The sequence below is a fragment of the Mya arenaria genome, chromosome 9 (assembly GCF_026914265.1).
Source record: "Mya arenaria isolate MELC-2E11 chromosome 9, ASM2691426v1".
Lineage (NCBI taxonomy): Eukaryota > Metazoa > Mollusca > Bivalvia > Myida > Myidae > Mya > Mya arenaria.
This window is the reverse complement of record NC_069130.1, coordinates 21641301-21660620: the sequence shown is the minus strand read 5'-3', so window position 1 is coordinate 21660620 and position 19320 is coordinate 21641301. Positions and strand designations below refer to the sequence as shown.

Sequence of the window (19320 nt, the reverse complement as noted above, 5' to 3'; positions counted from 1 at the left end):
GACTTATATAATTACTTTTATAAATACTCGTATTAATGATTTATTCAATAAGTATACTTTACAGGAATCAATTTGAACTTATTAATTCAAATTAAAACACGCACAGTTAATTCATATTTTTAATATTAATATTAAGAACAACTTCTAGTGATGAACCTGCATACTTTATATTGAAGGTGCATTTTCCACTCCAAGCGAAAGGCACGTGATCATTACATGTTATTTATACATAGACCTTACATGATAAGCAGTTTTGCGATTTTTTTTCAATCCTTCGAACGGAGAGATATGGAGCTGACAATAGAATGAGACAGACGAGAGTACTAATAGACAATGCCATATATGGGCTATGTGCTCCTTCACATGAACACGCGCGATAAATATGACTTCTTATCCTATACAAGAACTATTTAAAGGGTTAATATATTGAATAACAGTGGAGTGATAGGGTAAAAACACGCTCGTGCGCTTGTTATAAATAAAGCAAATATCGAGGTTTCTTTACACGTAATATTATTATGGCATAAGAAAATACCTGGCAACACATAGAAGTCAGTTCAAGCTTAAGCAAAGCATGGTCAATAACACTGGCGATATAAAATATGACCCTGACAATATATAACGCAAACTCATATTTTAGGCATCATTTTCAGTACTTTGTTTGAATAGATTAGCATGTTCTGCTTCTAGAAGTACCATGTGTATGTTTTGTACTTTCTGGTGTCATTGTCAACCTACGTGTGTAATAATCAATTAACAGTCATATATGAGTTGTGGTTTGTCTTTATGATTCTGTTAAATAGAACAACACAGCTGTTCCAGGCGAAGTTGACAGTGTTTCACGTATATAACTGTTGTAGGACTCCTTTCCGAAACTCCTGTTAAAGCTAAGGTCCACTTTCCTATTAAAGTTACTACTCGATTCTGACGTAACTCTCTGACGTACTACTAAACGAGATGTCACGTGGTGATGACGCTTTTTCGTCCCTTCCGGTAAGCCAGAAAGTGTTCATTTGACCCTTACCCTGCAATACAAATGAAAAAAGGATGCATCGAACATACCCTGGTCACATCAACGCTACGAGTACCGTACTAATAGGTTTTCAGTCGAAATTTTGAAAAATCGCGGGTATCGCTGATTCTTGCGAGCATCGTACGTTGTTTGTTTGTTTTACACGTAGAGAACTTGGATACTCGCCGATCTCGTAAAGAATATAGAAGTCGGACCACGGTAAATGCCCGTAAGGCATCGCACGATGCCCTTGCGGATTTGAACACCGCAAGGCCAGTACGAGCCTCGCACGATACTACAGTCAACTTAATAAATACATCTTAATTAAATTTTGCTGGGTGTATTAACCTCAGCTAATAAACTAAAAATGAGGAAAATTTTAGATATCGCCAAACTGGTTTATATTTGTTGTACGGACCCCGTTCGGCTTGTCTGAGATGTCCCTACGGATATCCCACGATTGCATCCTCCAAGCTATATTACGGGGCCCGTTGGCATGTGAACAGAAGCTACAATGTTTTTGGGGACCGTACTGATTTTAAAAGTTGGTGAATTCGTACTTTGATATAAATAGTACGGACATCGCCCCTTACACAGGAGGTATTGGGGTCAAGTATTACCATGGGTACGTTTTGTTGTCCTCTAAAAAAAAACACCACAAGGGATTTTACTGAGCAAAGAAACTCGAAAATAAACGTGATTTACATCAGCAAATAGCAGTTTCCTTATCAAGTTTAAAGTAATTGTGTACACCCATTATAGTTATCCTTTAACGTAAAGGAAAAACATATGACGGTAATCTTGTTCTAGAAAGTCCAATTAAAGTTGAAGGTCATTTAACGTAAGCACATTTTCCGATTTATATAATTGTAATCATTCTATCGGACGGTATTGGTTCCTGCGTAAGCGGCTTACGCTTGATCCACCGGTATACAGATGGGTTTTAATAAATTGTGATACTATTTCATTTAATAAAAACAGTTGCTCAGCCTCATTTGGTTACCTTGATGAACATTTCCGCGCGGAAAGTAGTGCAATATCCCCCAAGAAGCTGCAATGCAGTGTTGGTCGCCTCGCTGATATGTATCTTCTGGGCTAAATAAGTCAAGAGTATAAAAATCAAGTGAAATCTTTATCGATAAACCGCGTAGCCAAATATCTACCATGGGCCTGTTTTGTGACACAAAAATACAAACATGAGCATCTAGGACCCAAAGCTAGATTACGCTACCTTGGTCACGAACTCATTAAACGCCCTTCTATGTGACTGAGCATTATTATCCACTGAGAAGGCTTTCTACCTTCTGAGTGAGCATTTTTATTGAGTTTCATCGGGGCAGTATTCATAAAACTGCTTAAGTCATTTTCTAACTTAAGTCACTTCACTAATTATATTATCTCAAGTCATATGAAATGCAAAATAAAGATTTGTTAAAAAAACACTTATACATTTATTTTCGTATGACTATGGAATTTTTAAGAAAATTGAAGTTAGGTAATGACTGAAGAATTTTTATGAATACCGCCCAGGGCATCTTTTTTCTTAGAGAGCATTCATCATATACTTACAAGGCTATGTGGAAAATTATAATAAATAATTAAGCAAGATTCAAATATGGTCGCTGCACCAATTATCGCCTTGATGCTAGTCCTCTTGTTAACATACAAGGGTGTAAACAGAATAAAAAGTTCTTATGAAGTTTTTCAAACAAATGTAACTACTGCATTATATTTTGGCATTTATGACCTGTTTACCCTGTGTATGCGATACGCATACGGCTTTAAGCTGCACTCTCACAGATTGAACGTTTTATTTTTTGACTTGGAACGAGCAAATGTATTCGAACATACATGGAAACCAGTCATATAAGACTAATGACAAAAAATTATATCGTTGATTTTTATATTTTTGTTAAAAAACTGATGTTTTATGCGTTTTTCTTTAACCGTTAGTAACGCTTTTAACCATAAAACATTAATTTTTGGTCGGAAATATGTCAATCTACGATCTGATCTTTGGTCAGCAGTATTTTATCACTGGTTTGCAGATATTTACGCAACAATTGTCTTATTCCAAGACAAAAAATACAAAAGTTGTCAAAAACGGTTAATCTTTGAGAGTGCAGCTTTAAACGGAGTATTCAGAAGACAACATATTATGAAGTGGAAAGGAAGCTCTTAAATAGCCAATTGAACAGATTATTCTACATTGCGCTAAACATGATTTAGGTATAAGTTTGAAATGACTAGTATTCCTTTCGCTAAGGGGATACGTCCTCGTTTAGCTGTCTTACGTTCCCCGCTTGACTCCATCCGACTTGCAGTGTTGACAGTATCCCCGAACAAGCAGTACCGTGGCATCGACAGTCCAACCACGCCTAGAAAAAGGGCATGTATCGAAAGAAATATACAAAAAAGGTGTTTCGCTGTCTTAAAACAAACTTGCCATAGGGTTCCTCAAGATCATAAATATAAGACATTTATCAAATTGATTATTAAACAACATAAAAACACATACCTGTTGGTAACTATTGACAATTTCACTTCATACACCAACCCTGTGTGCAACTATTGACAATTTCACTACATTACATTCTATAATAATCTGGTTGTAAATGACACCATAATGACGCTTATTATATATTATAGGGAGGTAATGACACACAACTTACTATGGTTATATAGCAATTTCATTATTTTCTTTCTTAAATAACATAATGCATAGTATTAGAAAAGGCTCTCGATAGAAATTCATTTTTTTTTCTTTAAAATAAAACCAATAGCATTTGTTTTTTGTATTCATGATGGATGGGCTGACCTTAAATAGAAATCTTAGAAATATATTGTTAAGGGAAGAAATAACAGCGATTCGATCATAAATTTAGAACGCGTTAATGACGCAGCAATGTTTGAAGTTAGAACACCGCTACATGCAAATCAAATGCTTACAAGTGCTGCATTCTCTTAGATATATTTCTGAAGAATCACTATAATTAGAGGAAAATGTTCCTGTCTCGTTCATTTCTAATAAAATATTTGCCGGTATTATGTCAAGTAAGGAAGTATATCTTTCCAAGCTCTAATAAGTTAAACTTTTATTTGAAGGAAGGCTTCACGACCAAAGCAATAATAAACCTTGCAATGTAAGGTATTTATGGACGTGATTATTTATACTAGTAATTCAAGTTACAGTGACAATACAGCAAAGCACAAACTATATCAAAGTTTCTTTGTCAGGCCTTGTAAAATAATATTTTAAAATGAATGAAATCCAATTTCAGACTGAACTTCCTATCAATACGCATATAATGCCATGCGAGATCCGGCAAGTTTCGTTCTCAACATCATATTTTAAACGATAGATAATAACTGTCGTGATTACTTGAGTCGTACTTTCAACACGGTTATTACGTGTAATGCACACAATTGGAACAACGTGAGAAATAAAAAAAATAAGCTTACTAGTTGAGTAAAACCAAACACTTATTACGGCTGTTTGAACGCTAGGATTTCAAGATGGCAAGGTTTATTTACAAAATATCCAGAAGGATATTCACGGCCAATGTTGACAAATAAATATACATAACAATGTTTTCGGATATTTCACTGAATATATATGTCAACATTGGCCGTGAATATGTGAATATCCTTCTGGATATTTTGTAAATAATTTGTATATATATATATTTCAAATTTAAAAAAAAATACGAAACATAAAAACCCTTGGAAAATGCAACGATGTTATATTGTTATTTAACAAAACAAAATTTAACAGTTGCCAGTATATCAATATGAGATCCAATGGAGTGAGATATAATATAAACCCGTGAAAGTAAAAGTAAACCGAGGCTAAATAATAATATTTATGTGAAAAATAAACCCCATTCCTGCACATCAAGCTACCCAGTCATGTACCTGCATAGCAAGCTACGATTCCACATACCACCGCAGACAGCTATCAAGTAAAATATATGCGCAGCTGGCTACCAAGTGGCAAACCAGCGTAGCAATGTTACCAACAACAAACCTATAACAAGCCACATACTTGCGTAGCAAGCTATCGCCCAACAAACCTGTACCAAGCCTTATACTTGCGTAGCAAACTATCGCCCAACAAACCTATACCAAGCCACATACTTGCGTAGCAAGCTATCGCCCAACAAACCTGTACCAAGCCGTATACTTGCGTAGCAAAATAATCGCCCAACAAACCTGTACCAAGCCTTATACTTGCGTAGCAAACTATCGCCCAACAAACCTATACCAAGCCACATACTTGCGTAGCAAACTATCGCCCAACCAACCTATACCAAGCCACATACTTGCGTAGCAAACTATCGCCCAACAAACCTATACCAAGCCTTATACTTGCGTAGCAAGCTATCGCCCAACAAACCTGTACCAAGCCTTATACTTGCGTAGCAAAACTATCGCCCAACAAACCTGTACCAAGCCACATACTTGCGTAGAAAACTATCGCCCAACAAACCTATACCAAGCCACATACTTGCGTAGCAAACTTTCGCCCAAAAAACCTATACCAAGCCACATACTTGCGTAGTAAACTATCGCCCAACAAACCTATACCAAGCCTTATACTTGCGTAGCAAACTATCGCCCAACAAACCTATACCAAGCCACATACTTGCGTAGAAAACTATCGCCCAACAAACCTATACCAAGCCGCATACTTGCTTAGCAAACTATCGCCCAACAAACCTATATCAAGCCACATACTTGCGTAGCAAACTATCGCCCAACAAACCTGTACCAAACCTTATACTTGCGTAGCAAACTATCGCCCAACAAACCTATACCAAGTAGCAAACTATCGCCCAACAAACCTGTACCAAGCCACATACTTGCGTAGCAAACTATCGCCCAACAAACCTGTACCAAGCCACATACTTGCGTAGCAAGCTATCGCCCAACAAACCTGTACCAAGCCTTGTACTTGCGTAGCAAACTATCGCCCAACAAACCTATACCAAGCCACATACTTGCGTAGCAAACTATCGCCCAACAAACCTGTACCAAGCCTTGTACTTGCGTAGCAAACTATCGCCCAACAAACCTATACCAAGCCACATACTTGCGTAGCAAACTATCGCCCAACAAACCTGTACCAAGCCACATACTTGCGTAGCAAACTATCGCCCAACAAACCTGTACCAAGCCTTATACTTGCGTAGCAAACTATCGCCCAACAAACCTGTACCAAGCCACATACTTGCGTAGCAAACTATCGCCCAACAAACCTGTACCAAGCCACATACTTGCGTAGCAAACTATCGCCCAACAAACCTGTACTAAGCCACATACTTGCGTAGCAAACTATCGCCCAACAAACCTGTACCAAGCCACATATTTGCGTAGCAAACTATCGCCCAACAAACCTATACCAAGCCACATACTTGCGTAGCAAACGATCGCCCAACAAACCTATACCAAGCCACATACTTGCGTAGCAAACTATCGCCCAACAAACCTGTACCAAGCCACATACTTGCGTAGCAAACTATCGCCCAACAAACCTGTACCAAGCCTTATACTTGCGTAGAAAACTATCGCCCAACAAACCTATACCAAGCCGCATACTTGCGTAGAAAACTATCGCCCAACAAACCTATACCAAGCCACATACTTGCGTAGAAAACTATCGCCCAACAAACCTATACCAAGCCACATACTTGCGTAGTAAACTATCGCCCAACAAACCTATACCAAGCCACATACTTGCGTAGCAAACTATCGCCCAACAAACCTATACCAAGCCACATACTTGCGTAGCAAACTATCGCCCAACAAACCTGCGTAGAATACCCTAGGCGCAATTTACAACCAAGTGACATACTGCCGCAGCCAGCTAGCCTTCTTAGAAAGCATTTAAATACCTGTGCAGCTTGCAACCACGTCACATACCTGCGCAGCACGTTCCAGTATGATTCCCAATACGAACTTGTAGCTTCTCATTAGGAAGATGCTTCACCTTGAATGTCTGGACTCTTGTCAATATGTCGAGGGACATATCCGCTATGATTCCTTGAACAATAAGAAACAAATCATACTAGTAATTAGCATCAAAGAAAGACAGACCTGGCTATTTCTGTACAAATATATCTTCACCATCAAGATATCACTGGATTGTCATTTAAGCGCCTTCATTAATAGAAATAAGGTGGGGATAGTCAATAAAATCATTATTTGCATCTACTTCAGAGGTACAATCTTTTGTAAGGACAAAACACAAATTTATTCTTTGCTTCATTTCTAATAAAAGAGATAGTGGATACAGTGACTGAAATTCAATTCCACTTGACGCACTCACCGTAATGCCAAAACACATTGTTGTTCAGAGAGTGTCAAATATTTTGAACCATATTTATATTTTTGCAGCACTTCTGCGTCTGAATGCAAATGCCTTTGTTCTAATTTACTAAAGTGTGTTAACGTAAACTTTCGATTAATTTACAAAGCTCTTAAAACAGTTTATTATAAACAGAAGGATGCATGCAAATTATGATTGCTAAAAATGGTATCTTAAAATACAAAAAAGGGGGGAAAGCTCAATAGACAAACATTATACGATAACCTTGTTTATAGACACAAGTACCTAGCTCATTGAAACTAAATGTTTCGAAATATATAATTATTAATTCCAAATTTGCTGTGATAAAATCCACGAAAAAAGTCGATTCACTCATTTTGTAGCTGTAAAAACATAAGTTTACATCTGTAAATTTGAAGTGCAGTGACGTAGCCCGAGGCAGAACGGTATACGGGGGTCCGGGGGCACGCCCCCCACCCCCGGAATTTGTTTTTGCAAGAAGCGATTTCCTGCATTCTGGAGTATCTTTGGTCGATGGTTTGTGTACATTGAGGCAAATAAAAAAGTCGAAAAAAGTTATTTTTAGAGCTATAGAAATTGTAATATGCCCCAAAAAACACCGAGGCAGGTAAAATTAGCCATGAATTGTTGGTTTTTTATTTGCACATGATAAAAGTTTAAGGTAAACTAAAACAACAAACGAGTTTTTTCCAACAAAATCGGACTTATAGGCCATTCAGTTACTAAAACAGTATGTCTTGTCTTCATGAATTTAACTAAAGCAGCTTATATTCTTTATAGCGTCTACTTCTACAATTATATATAAAGAATATGTATATGAAAAACTCATAAACAAGCTCAATAGGCGAAAGTCTAAATATAAACCCCGTTTAATGGCAGAAACATGGACTAATAAAAAGTGTTGAATCTCGCTGTTAAAAAAGTAGTGATATCTATTTTATTGTCATTTATGTAGGCTAATATTTGTAAGGTGAATAGTTGAATAAAATAAATACGTGCATGGCGGCCAGTTTGGATTTTTTCGACCATCTTGGATTTTTCAACATGGGTTCTAATAGGGTGCTTTTCCCATTTCTGAAGTATTTTGGTAACAATTTGACAGGACTAAAAAGGTTTTCATAGAATATACAGTGCATTTGGCTTTATTTCAAAGGATTGTGCATTGGCATTATCATTTACCCCTAAATGTTAAAGTAGTGATGTCCCAAAAAAGAACTAAACATGAATGATAAGGGGAAGTACGTTAAAATAATAAGGTACGGTAGACATAAGAATGTTTTAATCAAATCTTTGCATTGAAACCAAATTATTTTGTACCATAAGTATTTGAATTAAGAAACACTACGTTTTATTCCATGTAATGTGTATAGGTTTGTTGTAATTGTCGTCTATTTGTTTGTTAAGAAGTACACAGTGTTAGTGCACCTCTCTATATCTGCATAAATTATGTATTTATAATTATGATTTTTTTTTATATCATTCTTTTTCATAAATTGTGTTTATGGTGTTATTGCTGCTTTTGTCGCCATTGTATATGTACATGTTTTGCCAGATTTCTTGGAAATAAATGATCTGTTCTTTTCTGTTCTGTATCCACACGCACGAAATCATATAAAGATCAATTTAGCTGCGAGTATTTGTAAAAAGTTTTTCTTCTTATGCTAAAATGAAAATGATCAAGTCTGATTATTTCATCAATATGTTCCACTCTTTCATCCATACGTATGAAATAAATTGCTAAACGTTGCTTTAATAATTGCTACAGCTAATATAATGTAAGTTAAGTCATTATCATTGCACTGCAAAGGCATCAGTATAAGCCTAATAAGTACATACAGATACATTACAGTAGTCGCTCCATGACATTCTATGTGGACTGTTTCCAATGCAAACTTTAAACTAGACTTGGTTTAATGGCTGTGTTATTGCATATTCATGTTATTGATTTTGAACAAACCAAACTTTTGCGGGGAAAAACTCGACGTTAAATAACTTTAAACCGTTATCAAACCTATCCTTTACAAACTAATAAAATGTTGACTTACAAAAGGGACAACTTGCAATATATTTGAATACTTTCGTGCCTTTAAATCAGACACGGGGCTGTTGAGTTTCGATATGGATTTGTCTTCCTGAAGGCATTATTTATAATCGAAGAGTGCTTAAGAAGCTGGAACTAAATTTTATTTAAAAAAGTCAACCACAATTATCCAACCTGCATGGGTGGATCCATTTCTGTTGGGTATACCACTCACGACCAGGTAGGCGTCCCCAATAGTCTCAACCTATGAAAGAAAATATCGCATTGTTTGACTGATCGGTTGAGCTGGAAAATAATAGTTAATTACATGTCGACTTTCGATTTGATATGTTTGTAATTTTGAAATACAATCATTGAATACGGAATCATTTATAATAATTAGTATTAATACTAAAATATGATAAATATTACTCGTATATTTGAGATTTGCAATTTATGTGTCAGAATATTGAAACAACATGGACATTGCTTTATCGGACACTTAAATAAATTGAATGTCCATAATGTCTGTATTGGCCAATTGTTCGTTAATTACATTGTAAACGTTATCAAACGGCCCTTTAGATATACCTTATAGGCATCATGCTGGGCAATGATGGCATCAAAATTCGAGTAGAGATCGTTCAGGAAGTCAACAACCTGTATGGGGGAGCTCTTTGAAGCTAGCACAGTGAAGCCGACAATATCGGAGAAAAATACCGTAGCTGAATCAAACACTTCTGGTTTTAGAGATTCACCAGTCTTCAGCTTTTCTGCGCATGATCTGAGAAACGAAACATTAGCCCATTGTCTCGAAATATCCTAGGCATAACAGTTGTCTTAGTAAGGTGACATCCTGTAAAGGAGTGTTACTTAGGTCACATCATGTACAGTATGATTACCTAGGAAGCATCCCGTACGATTGTCTAACTTAGGTAACATCATGAGTCTGTACAGAAGTCTTACTTAGGTATCATCCTGTACAGTAGACTTACTTTGGTAACATCCTGTACAGTTGACTTACTTAGGTTACATCCTGTACAGTAGACTTACTTGGGTAACATCCTGTACAGAAGTCTTACTAAGGAAACATCCTGTACAGTAGTCTTACTAAGTTTACATCCTGTAAATTAGACTTACTCATGTAACATCCTGTACAGTATTATTACTGGGGTAACATTCTGCACAGTAGTCTCACTGAAGGTAGCATCCTCTACAGTAATCTTACTTGGATACTATTCCGTAGAGTAGACTTACTTAGGTAACATCCTGTACAGTAGTTTATCTGACTTCTGTTTCTCGTATACAAGCTCTTGTGTTCGTTGTTCCACCAATTCTTCGAGATTGTTGGCGTATTTCTCCAATCGCTGTAGAATCACGTCCACTATGTTCAACGATCTGACGAGACAGTAAGAAACAATGAGTAGATACAAGTATCATTCAAACAAATGTTTAAAGACCACGTTTTAATATCAGGTCACTGTTACTAAAAATAGAAAACGATTGGTACTAAATAACTAAAATAAGGATAACTGAATCTCATAACGAAGATTAAGGCTCTTCTATCAATCATTGATACATGATTTCGCCGGAGTGTGGCGTTTCTTGTTTATATTTGGTATTAGTCTTAGAGACCGTAGATACGTTGGTCATAGCCAATTTAAATTACTTATCCAATAAAACTTTTATATGTAGCGTCTATATTTACATTTTTAATCAAAGGAGCTGTGAATGTTATAATAATAAACAAATACAATAAATGATCGCGTATAGTCTGGGTTTAATCCAATCATTATCATGTTTATTTTCGGTATATTCCTACAAGTCTCCTGTTTTGTTCTGTTTTTTTTTCAAATTAGCCTTGTTTTTACCAATTTTGGCTTGATTGTTCTAACTGTATTTTTGTACAAGCTAAGACGTTTTCTACATATCTTGCCACTTGTTTAGAACATTTTTTAAGTTAACAATATTCCTAACTTTATCGTTGCTTGCTTTGGAACTTTACTGCTCTGTAAGTGTAAAGATAGACTTGTGATCTGCAGTATTTTAAACACGATTTGAGATAAGTATTTCAGCTGAACCCGTTTCATTGAAATTATAAGCACATCATCAAATAATGCTCTTTTAAAAGTTGACAACAATCTTGTTGGTCACATTTTGTTTAACTTTAACCAAGTTTTAAACAATCGGCCTAATGTTTACATTGACTATGATATAATGGTAGCTAATTCCTTCTGAAGTTTATGGTATTTCACCCAATTTCAGAGTGGAATGTATTACGCAGTGTCGTGTTTGATCCCTCACGCTTGATTGTCAGTGATAGATTGTTCATAAAGGTATTTATGCAGTATCTTCCTTTTCCAGTGGGGAATCATCTAATGTTCCCATCTGTTCATTTGTAAACTTTGTTCCGTGATAATAATTGTAATATTATATTCTTTTCTGTGACTGAATATGGCATAATGACTTCATACGCTTATCAAAAAACATATATGCGTCAAATACGTCAATTAGCAACTGTCTGTTGGCATATTCTTGCCGATTTTAGCAACGTCATTACATCATATTAATCTTTAAACGGTAATTGGAAAAGACGTCTCCTGAATTAACTAGAGATCGAGGCATATGAATGACATTTGAGGTATTGTTTAGAAAATGATATATTTAATTACACTCTATATAAGACAAATTTCCATACATATTATATACGGCCAAACACAAAGTACATTTATTTTCGATTTCACTGCCGAAAAACATGGAGTATGTAGGCAGGGATTATTGTTTTCGTAAGGCTATGTCTGATATTATTTTGTCACTGAGCGTCTTAGCAATTTTGTCTAAGTTTGTTTACTCGCCTCGTCTCGTGCAATGATCTACCAACAATTATCCCAAAAAGAGAAGAATACAATACCGGTTAAATTAATTATCCACTATCAAGACAGAAATAGGGTCGGTTGCCAAAAATAGAGTGCTGGTCGGGAAACCAGAAACAAACAGATTGTTTCGATTCACGTGAGTCTTGTTAGTTAATTCGTACGAACATCAATCTATTGCCAAAATATGTTGAAAACCTAACCTCAGATGTGAAAATTCAGATATATCAAGGGTTTAAACAAATGGTAAAAATAAGAAATTGATATAGATGTTATTCCTCATCCAATTTAATTAGTGATAACATAAAAGAAGTCCCGGCTCCTTTGTAATGTATGCACAATGACCGTACGTGCTAAGAATTATGCATAACATTTTGTCTTATAGCCACGGTAACCCATTTATTCAATAAGCCCTTTCCATCGCTACGTCCGTTCTTTTAAATTACAAAAGGGTTTTTAATATGAAGAAGTAGATATATCAATTAAAGCAGAACTCATTTGTAAATAAATCAATTATACACTATACATCACAGAGATAAGTCCAGCACGGAAACTTTAGGCTTAAAAGACACTAAATCAAAAGACGTCTATCATTTTCTCCCAATGAATGTGTAGGAAAGTACTCTTGATAATCACACTTAATCAGTTGTTCACGAGATGCACAGTTAAAGATGCACTCTTACTCCAAATAAGCTTTACTTCAATTAATACAGTTGTTTAAATATACTAAAAAGGATTAATAAATGCCGAAAACAATGGTTCTTGTGAAGAATACCAAGTTTAATTTGAGAGAAAAGTGCAGCGAACACGGTATTTCTACCTTATGAAATGATAGAAGATCACAGTAAATCTTTTATCACTCACCAATCATTTAATATTTTTACGTTAAAGGTTTATAACTCAAAATGTATGCTTGTTATACATGTGTTTGTGTGTGTGTGTGTGTGTAGATTTTGAATAAGAGTGTCACCTTAAGATCTTTATGAAGAGCATCGATTAAAGTGTAATGAAATCAATCATGGTTAATCCGATAATACTCACGCGCCATGTTGAATATTCTTCTTCATATATGCCTTGATGATGGCGAATGACGGCCGCTCGTTTGGACTTTCTTTCCAACACAACTGCATGAGCCTGATTATGTGTGACTTCACCTGACCAAAATCCTCGTCTGTGCGAGGACGATATAACTCATCACCTTGGTAGCTTTTTAGTATCTCGATGATTTCTGCACAGTGTAAACATATGAATAGTGACAGTTCTTACAAGAAATGAATTTGTGGTGGATAGTGGACTTAACCAAACTCCTACTGAGATGACATCAGTACATGATTATTGTTTATTGACACTGGTATTTGCAAAGTAACTTCCCTTTATATTGAGACTGATACTTAGACATGTCAGAGTTACTCCCCTTTGATGTAAAATGACCATTTGTAATTAAAAAGGAGTCATTTAGGAAACATCAACTCTTAACATGTTTCTGGCATATTATTATTGTAAGTTATCATCGATACTAAGTTCATTATGTTACTTATTGTATTCATTAATGTACTGTGCTAATTAATCGTTAGTATCGTTTCCAATGTTAATTATCGGGACAACATATTATTTGGTAAATATCTGAGTATGTCTCATTCATGTATTTTCAGACTGTGTTCATTGTTGTTCTAATTAAAGATATACAAAAAGACCACGTTCTTATAATCACCTCACCTCCCTCGTTTTATTTGATGATTTTATGGTAATTAGCAACCAATTGAATAGATCCGGTTAAGGTTTTTGTTTTTGTCAAAGTTATCCAAATTGTTTCTTGTTTGATCAATATTTATCCAATAATAATATAAACTTCTTACCAATCAAATCCTTTTAATAAGTCAGCAAAAAGCTATTAACTATCCAAGTTATATACTTTGCAGCCACTGTAGATTGTTAAGACATTTTCCGTAGGATATCTTTAGTCTAGTTTACATATACATATATTTTGATTGGCTAGCAGCAATTTTGCTATAAACCTTAACCGGTCAATCCAGAAAAATAATCAGTTGATGAAACTGACAGTCAATTGTATAAAAATTTATATTGAAAACTACAGAAACAAGTCCAGTAGTCGAAAGATTAAACTCCGATACGTTGTCTACAGGGAATCTTTAGGAAATAATATGATTTGTTCGTAATTGTAGTAACTTTTGGATAGATCTTTACCAATCAATAAAGTGTTTGGCTTACTTAAAACAACATAATAAGAGTTCATTGAATTGGCTACAGGAGCCATTCAATATGCGACTTAAATCAATTTTATAGTCATACATCATGGACGTCATTCACTGTATAGGTTCTTTATATATACCGAGTAATCCGATTAGCTACATCAGTCTTAGATCAAACCAAGACCAATATTGAATTCCACCCCTGGTCTCACATTTCCTACGGGTAGACGAAATACGAGTAAAGTTTTCATGTATTCTTTTTTCATTAGTTTAAAAATAGAAGCGTAACGGAAAACATTTTACCTATAAAACATTATGTTTAGAATGGAAATTTCATATTCATTATTGATATTTCCATTCCTTCTTAGTGTTAATTGTAATAAAAAAATATACAAATACTCATCTATATAGGATTTTTGTCATCTATATAGGACTTTCGGTCCCTTGATATTATCAGAGACAACATTGAGTGCGATGTTTGATGCAAACATTATGGCATCTTAGTGCTTAACAAAATTTGCGTACTGCGAAAAATAGGAGCGTTCGCTTGAAAAATAAGATTGCATATTGGAATCGGTAAACTTGAAGTACTAAATACAATGTTGGTGTAGCCTGTTGTTTAATCAAAAACAGCTTGACAACCTTTTTCAATATTAAAGGAAAATCGAACTACTCAAAAAATAAGTTATGTTGAAAACTCGTATTATTTTTGTACTAAATTGCCCCGTCCTAATATTTCTTACAAACACTTTAAAAGTTCATAACACATTTCTGTTTTTACTGAAATATCCTACCTTTAGTCGTCATGTGCTCATATCCGGCAAATGTCCCCAGGCGGAAGTAAATTTCGTGCAGAATGATCCCGAAACTATACACGTCACACTCTCTTGCACTGTTATTTCGGATATTTGGGTTCCGCAGAAGTTCTGGAGCCGTCCACAGCAAGGCTAAATGGTACTGGATATATGTCTTGTGTGTTTTTAGAAATACGATCCTTATGTCGATATTATTGCTATATTAATCGCCATTTTGTATGTCTTTGTTAGTTTACATATTATATGATTTACAACGATTGTGAAGAAAGTTATTATGACTTATACTAAGTCATTCTCGTTGACACGATGTTGCGCGAGAGTGTGATCTTGTGTTGTGGGGGAGACCGAAGTACCCGGAGAAAACCCACTTGTCTGGTTTGGTGGCCACTAACCAAACTCACATGCGCCCAGGCCGGTAATCGTATCCGGGTCGCCTTGGTAAGAAGCGCGTGGGCTAATTTCTGCGCTAACCGGACATGTCTTTGTTGTTTGTATGTACGTTGTGTGTCTCTCGTTAGTTGTATGTCGGGTCATAACATTTTGCCTTTATTTAGGGTCGTTGTTAAAAACGTTACTGGTTACTGGGTTTTTTATTCAAGTTAACATTGCATTATTACCCATTTCTATCAAACTCCCTTTGCCGCAAAGTAATCGCTTCCGTCGCGCAAATCTCGTGATGATGATAAATAGCAAGTGTTGTCATTCAAATGCTAAATTTGCTTCCATTTGACACGAATGGATGACGTTGAAAACAACGTAATTAAATGAAATTTAAATCAATTATTGACTAAATGCGAATTAAATGCTCTCATTGAAAAAGCTGAAACCCAACAATTTTGGAGATTCTCTCCGTTCGTTAATGGAGATCACTGAGTAGGAGCTTGATTACCTATATCCAAGAAATATGTTCCAACCAAAAGGTATACATATCAACAAAAATATACCGCAGGTGACAATAATTTGTTGCGTATACATGACAATATGCGTGGTTATTTAGCATATCTTCAAATGCCAACTAACATAGAAATAGGTTAATAGGTTAAAGCAGGGGTAAGCCCACCAGGCACACATTTCATGAAGCCCTACCCCCCCCCCCCCCCCCCAAAAAAAAAAATAATAAAAAAATCGGCATTTAGCACACAACCTCTGTGTATTGAACTTGAACTACTTGCCTTGGTCCCTCTTATCAGATCTCCAATCTGAGTATCCTGCTGGGCAGTTTTGGAGGTTTCATTATAATATTGGACCTTAAAATTGGCCCTAAGACAATAAACCAATATACAGGAAATTGGCTCCTACTGTGACACCAGTGCGTTTAGCAGGAGATGCACAGCAGGGGGTTATCATGCCAAAAATCCTTAAACTAGGCCTTTAACGGGAAACACACAACGGCACAGAACAACAAAGACAAACTAAAATTTTATCAAATGATTGAACTGTAAACCCATTAGTTTGTTATCCTATCTTTTAGGACGATTTTGCTGAAAGCTGATGGATGATGTAAGCATGTTCGAGTCTGTCCTTGTATCCGTTTTATTTAATCATTAATACATAACAGGGCTACCCACCATAATAAAACGCTAAACCAAACAGGAGACGGTGGTTTGCAGTCAACACTCGTTAAACATGATTAAAAACACCGTTGATTAAACTGGTGGTTTTACCAAGATTTTTATGTACTTTATCAAACACTAGTCTTGTCAAATCTCTCATCAAGAAAAGCAAAATGAAAAATATAAGCGTAATCAAGTTAGAATTCTTATAAATGTCAGTGAATAATGCTTGTGAAGGTGCTTATTAAAAGTTAAGATAAGGTGAGAATAAGGGGGGGGGGAGCTTATTTACCCTCGCCATCGGGTTATGCCCATTCGACGAGCACATGGTGAGAATAAGTGCGCTTTACGTACTTTTAAAGTGGGCATGGTCATTCAGCTCATTGGCATCTAGAAACTTGTTTAGTCCATAGTCGGTTACTTTGAGCATCCAACGGTTATCGATAAGGCAGTTTGAACTCTTCAGCCGCCCATGGTGTCCAAGTTTGCAAGAGTGAAGATACAGCATGCCCTAGGGTAGAAAAAGTTCTTAAATGGAATTGAGTAAGTTCTTTAAAGTGACAATCTTCAAAATCAATACATACACATGTATAACAAACATACATTATGACTGTTAAACCTTTAAAGCTGCACTCTCACAAATTTACCATTTTTACAACTTTTTTTATTTTTTTGTCTTGGAAAGAGCATTTTTTGCGTAAATATCTGCAAACCAATGATATAAGACTGCTGACAAAAGATCAGATCACAGATGTTCATATTTCCGTTCGAAAATTAATGTTTTATGGCTTAAACCGTTACTAACGGTTTAAGAAAAGTGCATAAAACATCAATTTTCGAACTTAAATATAAATATTTGCGATCTAATTTTTTGTCAGCAGTCTAATTTAACTGGTTTCCATGGATTTTAGCAAAAAATGGCTCGTTCCAAGACAAAGCAAAATAAAAAAAGTTGTCAAAACGCTCAATCTGTAAGAGTGCAGTATTAACTACTTACTTAATAATGCATTTATGGAAAATATTTATTAATGATAACAAGATTGTAAACGTGTTTAATAGCAGAAAGCGCAAACATTTTAAATGATTGGTGAATGCTAAAAGATTTACTGTGGTCTACTATAGTCTCATAAGGTAGAAATACCGTGTTTTATGTTCAATTTTTAAAATTAAACTCGGTATCCTTCATAGGAACCATTGTTTTCAACATGTATTAATCCTTTTTGGAATATTAAAAAAAATATCATTAATTGTGGTAATTCTTATTTGGGAGTAAGCGTGGGTCTTTAATGGAATTGAATCGCATTAATGAAATTGTATTGGTTGGTGGATTCAAAGCCTGATAGTATAGCATGACATATGAGACAGAATTTTTTTAATTGAATTGATTTGCACCAAGGAAATAGTATACTTAACAGCCATGGTTAAGCGTTATGTTTCTGCACCAAACATCTTTTATTTTGGGTATGAATGTTAAATTCTTTTAAAGTATCTATGACGTTTGCACCGACTTGCTAAAAGAAGCATAATGCTTTTCACATAATGATCGTTTCCGCTAGACATCTCTTTAAAAGATTTTTAAATGATAACACGTATTGAATATAGTCTTAATACACTCAGTTTTCATTTCACTTTTAAAAGCCTTTTGATAACAATGAAAAAATGTAGTTTGATAGCTTCAATACAGTACGTACATTACTTCTTGGGTAATTTGCAATAATGGAAAAAAATGTTATTACGGTTTCAAAACACGCAGTATAACAATAAATAACACAATTTAAAACAACATTAAATGAACTAAATTAGTAATTAAAACACAGAAGGTCATATTTATTGCGCTAAAACACGAGATAATATTGTTTTATTATGCTAGAGTTCCTGTATATTATCAGAGAACATCTAGTATAGAAATTCATCGGGAGAAATATGATTTTTAAATGATTGACTATTTTTACGTCTCAACAAAGTATAAAGAAATAGTTTGCAACATAAAAAAGATATTAAATGCATTGAATTTGCATTTACAATTTGTTCTCAAAATTGCGAAATTGTTGTCGGTTTGTAGATGCTCTCATAAATTACTTTGTTCATCTCATCGTATATGTCATTCCAATTGGACACAATAACACATACAATTTAGCCCATGAATTTCTAAACTTGTACAATTAACATATAACTAGATGACGTAATTATGCACAAAAAGTAGTCTTCATGTACAAGTAATGTTTCGCAATATCTGTAATATTGGTTAAAACAAACATTTCTCCGTGCAGGAATGTTTGACAATTAAAACGCTTATTTGCAAGCAAAATTTCTGGCACTTTGATTTCATAAAAAAATAAAAAATATATATATATCACTCCACTATACCACTTTAAAAATGTCTAACTCACCTGAACCAAGTCCATGGCCAGCGAATCTTTAAATATGTTGTCGAGGTGTATGTCATCATTTTCTAGAATATCCTGAAATGGGGTAGCATCAATCTGAC

General features: G+C 35.1%; 1 protein-coding gene across 1 annotated transcript in view; it reads right to left on the bottom strand.

Moving 5' to 3' along the window:
• Window positions 1–363: 363 nt before the first annotated feature.
• Window positions 364–19320, bottom strand: part of LOC128245856 (atrial natriuretic peptide receptor 2-like) — a 28723-nt gene continuing 9766 nt past the window's right edge. Inside the window, exons 4-14 of the mRNA XM_052964077.1 lie at window positions 19223–19294; window positions 17187–17343; window positions 15259–15411; window positions 13296–13482; window positions 10639–10779; window positions 9973–10165; window positions 9577–9646; window positions 6935–7054; window positions 3307–3390; window positions 2016–2107; window positions 364–1025 (exon numbers count right to left, since the gene is read on the bottom strand). Coding sequence (XP_052820037.1) covers window positions 915–1025; window positions 2016–2107; window positions 3307–3390; window positions 6935–7054; window positions 9577–9646; window positions 9973–10165; window positions 10639–10779; window positions 13296–13482; window positions 15259–15411; window positions 17187–17343; window positions 19223–19294 — 1380 coding nt within the window. The 3' untranslated portion in view covers window positions 364–914. The remainder of the gene's footprint in view (window positions 1026–2015; window positions 2108–3306; window positions 3391–6934; window positions 7055–9576; window positions 9647–9972; window positions 10166–10638; window positions 10780–13295; window positions 13483–15258; window positions 15412–17186; window positions 17344–19222; window positions 19295–19320) is intronic.